At 42.8% G+C, this 5,592-nt stretch overlaps 1 protein-coding gene across 1 annotated transcript; it reads left to right on the top strand.

Moving 5' to 3' along the window:
- Positions 1-625: 625 nt before the first annotated feature.
- Positions 626-5,331, top strand: LOC118335168 (armadillo repeat-containing protein 1-like; the record flags this gene model as incomplete). The annotated part of the gene is given in 2 exon segments (XM_035671377.1): positions 626-700; positions 1,886-5,331. Coding segments are annotated over 2 exon segments (267 nt in total), but the record flags the coding sequence as incomplete, so codon positions are not given.
- Between the last annotated feature and the right edge of the window lie 261 nt (positions 5,332-5,592).

Raw genomic sequence — 5,592 nt, 5'->3', positions numbered from 1 at the left:
AAAACTTGAAAACGTTCTGAGCCCCACCGCCAGCCGATTTCCTATTCAAGCAGGCAAACAGCATTAACGCTTTCAGTTTGAGCGTAGCAGTAGCTCGTCTGTTGGAACTCGGACCACACGGGCCACGCCTTACTCGCACCTGCATGCAATGGAGCGCTCGGCCCACCATGACCCTGTTCTGGTTCTGTTCCTTCCTTGGACCCCCCCACTGACAGGAGCCCTGATAAAGTTACAGATTCTCTGTTCTCTGATGTCTTCAGCTTCACCTGTTACAGATGTGCAGAGTTTACTGATGGCTAACCGCTAACTGCTGCTAACAGACTGGGAGCTCGAGGCAGCGGCGCTCCCGGCGGTCCAAAGCTCCGGACACTGCCCCGGTGCTCTGAGCTCACAGTCTGACCAGAGTCCTAATAGGACAGATAAGCTAGCAGCACTGCTAACCAGCTAACAGCTAGTAGCTAAGTGCTAACAGCAAGAAGCTAAGGCTATATCAGGAAGTTGAAGCTGAGCAGCTGGAGGACATCAGAGTCAGGGAATAAAGTTATAAAGTGGAGTTGTTGTACACTCATTAGTGATGGTATGTTAAGGCTTTATTTCCAGTACAATAATTATTTCCCTTTTTCAGGCTCTGGCGTCGGCGATCGCAGCCACTCAGGTGATGAAGGCTCAGCAGGTGGTGAAAGCAGAAAACGGAGAAGAGGTCAGTTTCAGCAGCTATTTACAGAGCAGAGAGGTTGTTCATTTAAATCAGGACTCTGTTAACTGATGAAGGATAAAGTGACTGAAGGTTTATGAACCAGCTGTGAGCTTACACCTTCTATATAAAGTTTACCTTCATCCCCTCTGCCTATCATCTATAACCAGTATGTGAACACTTGTTACAGACAGGCTGTTATTAACCAGTTCTTACATATTTATGTACGGATTATGATGTTACACATAAAGTTGTTGTGTTTCCTGACATGGTTCGATTCAGCATGTATTCATGTATTTGTTGTGAGCCTTTGGGATCATTGTTTAACAAGCTGAAATAATCCTGGTTTAAGCAGGGTCAGAGTGACCCTGACCCAAGAACTGATCCTCCTGAGAATGCAGCTTTCATAGCTGAACATTTATCATTTGGTTTATCTTGGAAGCAGCTTTTAAAGCCTTCAGGTCATGATGTCCAGTTCACAACCAGACAACTGTTTTCATTTGTGGTGACAGATTTTCCAACTTTAACTGGGAACTGATTGAGTTTCCTTTGAGAAGGACAGCTTCAAACCTACAGTAATAATAATAATATTAAACTTTATTTATACAGCAAAACAAAGGTACAAAGACTTTTACGTGGTTGAATCAGGATTAATATACATAGGATGATGATAAAACATATTGGCAATATAATGGTATCAGACAGACACATACTGAGGACATGAGACACTAGTAAAAGACAGTCAGATCATTATTAATCAATGAAATCTAAGGAGGACCCGAAGCGCTACCCTGTGGGACTCCATAAGCAATAGTTCTGAAATTACCTTTTTACATATGAATTTAAAGGGAAACTTTCATATTTTTCATCCTTATTTTCCCCTGTGTTTGTGTCAAAGTGAGTAATAGGGACTACCATTTGGAGCACTTTACCTCGAACGAGTCTTGGTTGGACACACAGTAGATCAACAGAAACTTACAACAATCTGAGCGGCTCTGTGGCATAAACAAACACTTTTATTGGACGTACTTTGGCGGTGCACAATCGCCCACAAGAATCGTTTAAAGGCTGCAGGCTTTCAAAACTTGTCACCATCAGTCACTTTGACACAAAAACATGGGAAAACCCCCCAAATGACCCTTTAACATTATTATTATTATTTGCAACGCCAACAAAAGTTGTCCTCTCCAGGTTTTGATCCCGTTGGCGGAGGACGGTTCAGCTGATGTGGAGCACAACGTGGATCTGCCGGACTACCTGCCGGAAGATGAGAGTCCATCTCAGGAGCCCGACAAGGCGGTGACCCGGGTGGGATCCGGCCAGGAGGGGACCAGCTGGCTGGGTGCTGCCACCAACTTCCTGTCCCGCTCTTTCTACTGGTGACCTAAAGTCCTCCCGCCTCCTCTCAGAACCAAAATCTACCAGCTGCCAAATCTCACCGCTGTCCGTCTGAGCTGGAGGGACAATCTGAGACAGACCTTCCAACAGTGAGAGTACAAACCTGCAGCGTCCATCACTCCGACGCTGCGAGGACGAGACAACCAACAGGATTGTGGTTTTAGTTTGAAGTTTCTGTGAGAGAAGTGTGACGACGTTCTCTCTGTAAACGGGTCCATCTGTTCCAAACCAAATTGTCTTAACGGACAGGAAGTGTCCTGGAGCGACATGAACAAACACCAACGAGTTAGAATAAACCGAACAGGACGTCCCTCTCTTCCTTTTACCCTTCTATTATTTATTTGACTTTTCTTTCTGCAGTTTGACGTGTTTTTAAAGGACGAGCAGCAGTCAGAGTTCAGTCAGCTGTGCCTTCAGTTCGTCACAAACGTCCTGCTGCTTCACTTCACGCTGAGGCTGGAGCCAACTGCTGTTCCTTTTATTGATTCATTCTGACATTCAGATATCAGAAATAATGACAAATGCCCAACAAGGTGAGGCGTCCAAACAGTAATCTGCTTCTCTGCGCTGCACTGCGCCAAGAACCAGAGTGTCGCTCATACTGCAGCGGAAGACTCTTCAGTAGTCGAGTGCAAATGAAAAACAGTGACGATGATGATGAAGTCCATGGTCATTGGTTGGCCGACTAAAAGAAATCCGAGACACTGTGATTATAATTATAATTATGAGCTCGTTGGTAAACCGATGTGTCTTCATCAGGGTATCATGGTGACTTAATCAATGGAACCAAACGAGAAAACTGATCAGCTCTTATCTCTGATTTATGTTATTGGAGCGCAGAGCAGAGGGGGCGGGGCTTACGGGGAGGCTCAACTAGAAACTGGTACAGTGTTCTTTATTATTATTATTATTATTATTATTATTATTATTATTTGGGTATTTGTCATCATTTTTGACTAATTAAGTAAAACAGTACTAATAGTAGGTTGCAGCCTTCCTGCATTACTGCGGTGATGTTACAGGACCACAAACAGATCCGAGGTCAGAGAGACGGACTGAAAGGTCACAGGTTTGATTCCTCTCCGCTCTGATTACGTCCTCCTCGGGTCAACGAGCGAACGGTGCTTTACTTTCTGACTATGATTTTCTCTGTGACCGGTCAGAGGTCAGATGTCAGTGAGCTTTCTGGAGCTGGTCGTCGTGTTTACACCCCCATCCCTGTATGAATGCCTTCGCACTGAACGTTTCGGACACTGAGCTGGTCGTGTGTTATGGAGCAACGTTACCGGACTTTATTTTTGTTTTGTGAACATTTTGCGCACTTTAATCTGAGTGGATGTTTGAAAGTAGAGTAGAAGTCTGCATTTGAATCATTGGACCACGTTACAAGCTTTAGAACTTGAGTTGAACAACAAGATCTGACCACAGTGTGAAGGTTCAGTGTTTATGACCGTAGGAAAAGATTCGTTGTGAAACAGTGAATTTATTTCATTGTTGGTGTTTTGTTTGAGGTGGAGCTCACATTCCTTGTCTCCTGCTGTTGATTCATTATTGTAACTAGTCCTGTCACAATAACTGCCGCTGTTGGATCACAGATATTACAGATTGCCACTGATTTAACTATAAGACAAGTACAACAGTTCACTTCTAATTTTTAAGAAAATTCAAGGCCCGACCAACCCAATTTTTCTTCCGACAGACGAAACGTATTTCTGGCAGCCTAAACAAGCACCGAAGCTGAGACACACACTGGTGGCGAACATTAACAGGTGGGGCTCGCCCCCTAAAGAGCAGCCCTCGCCACAATTATGGTAATTGTCATTTTCAGGTGTTGCACTTTAATGATCTCCTCCTAGAATTCATCAGATTAACTTCATATTTGGTCTCTGCAATCCAAAGGCCTGTGTAATGAAAAGTTATTAAAAGCTTGAGTTAGCGTTGAATACAAAAATGTCTTTAGTAGATAAAACATAATTAAAACCACACAGTACATAAAATAGATATACTGCACTTAAATAAACATTAACAAAACATCATGAAACAGTGAGTCCATACAGTGACAGCTTTACATTGTATGTATATGGAACAATAAGTGGATCAGTATTGTGACAGGCCCGATGAAAAACTGATGAAAACTGTAACTGGTTGTTACAGTCTGTTTTTATTTATCTTCCAGCAGTGTTTCTTCAGACCTTTAGTGACCTTTAATGACCTTTAATGACCTTGTACAGATTTGTTCTGTGCTCATATGACGCTGTTGTTCTTTGTGTGTCCGTGTACCTGCCCGCTGTGCTCATAGCTCCGCCTACACCGCACACTGTCCAATCACATTCTGAGGAGCCTGTAGTCAGACGTTCGCATGATGCTTGAATCTAAATGCAGTACTGGCCTGAATATGAGACATTTAGAATAAAATGGCAGATTTGATTTCTTGTGGAGTTTTCTTCTTAACAAACATGTTGAATATGTTTCTATAACATTTGATTTTTCTTTTCTCTTCCTGGTTCTTGCTGCCAGTGTCTGTCAGTCAGCAACAACAACATGAGACTATCAGCAGAAATCTGTCCACATTCAAGAGATTAAGCTTCATATATTAAATAGTAAACTAAACTGCAACCTGCTGCTGTTTGTAGAAACACAATCAGCTGTTGGAGTTTTCCGTCACTCTCTTTTCGTTGGTTTGGGCGTCACAGAAACGATTTCATTAAAGCTGAAACTAGCTAAAGATTGATTCTCATTGGCAGTACTGAGCCTACCTGAGAATACCCACAGCGCCACAGACGGGTTGGGGGAGAGAACGTGCTGCTGCGTTCACCGTAGGAAGGGGAGGGTGGCGCGAAGACTTTGCAATCAGCAACTACACTGGAAGTCTGCTGTAACGTCCTCAGATATAAAACCACCCAAAGTTTTATTTTACCCTAAATTCCAAAATCAAACCTTCCTCTTGTGTTCGTGCTAATGACAGAAATGTGTTCCATTAATCAATCGGTGTCAGTATTGATCAGGTCGGCTCCCTCACAGTGAACTCTGGTACCTGCTCAGGTTACATTCAAGTTTCACTAAACAGCTCCAAATTAGTCTTTATTTCATTCATGTGATTTCTATGGAAATCCTGATTTTTGAGTTGTTCCCTGAAACGTGAATGTTCTTCACCACCACCACCATCATCATCATCAGTGTGCTGCTGTTCTGTAATGATTCCTGAACGTTTCTTGAGAATAAAAACATGAATGTCTGCAGTCTGCTGAGTAGTTCATTAATACAGATTCACTTTGATTATCTTCAGTTTCATTAATCATATGAATTTGAAGAGACAATAGTAAGACACACTTACACATAATCTAAAATCATTTAATAAATCAAATCTGACCAGGACCAACAATAAATATGAACTAGAATGTCGTACTCTCTAGCACGCTGTGTATGTGTGTGTGTGTGTCTGTGTCTGTGTATGTGTGTGTGTGTGTGTGTGTGTGTGTGTGTGCAGGCGACCCAGCAAA

Source organism: Morone saxatilis, unplaced genomic scaffold (genome assembly GCF_004916995.1).
Source record: "Morone saxatilis isolate NCDOM2014 unplaced genomic scaffold, NCSU_SB_2.0 Contig23, whole genome shotgun sequence".
NCBI lineage: Eukaryota > Metazoa > Chordata > Actinopteri > Moronidae > Morone > Morone saxatilis.
This window is presented reverse-complemented; position numbering and strand designations above follow the sequence as displayed.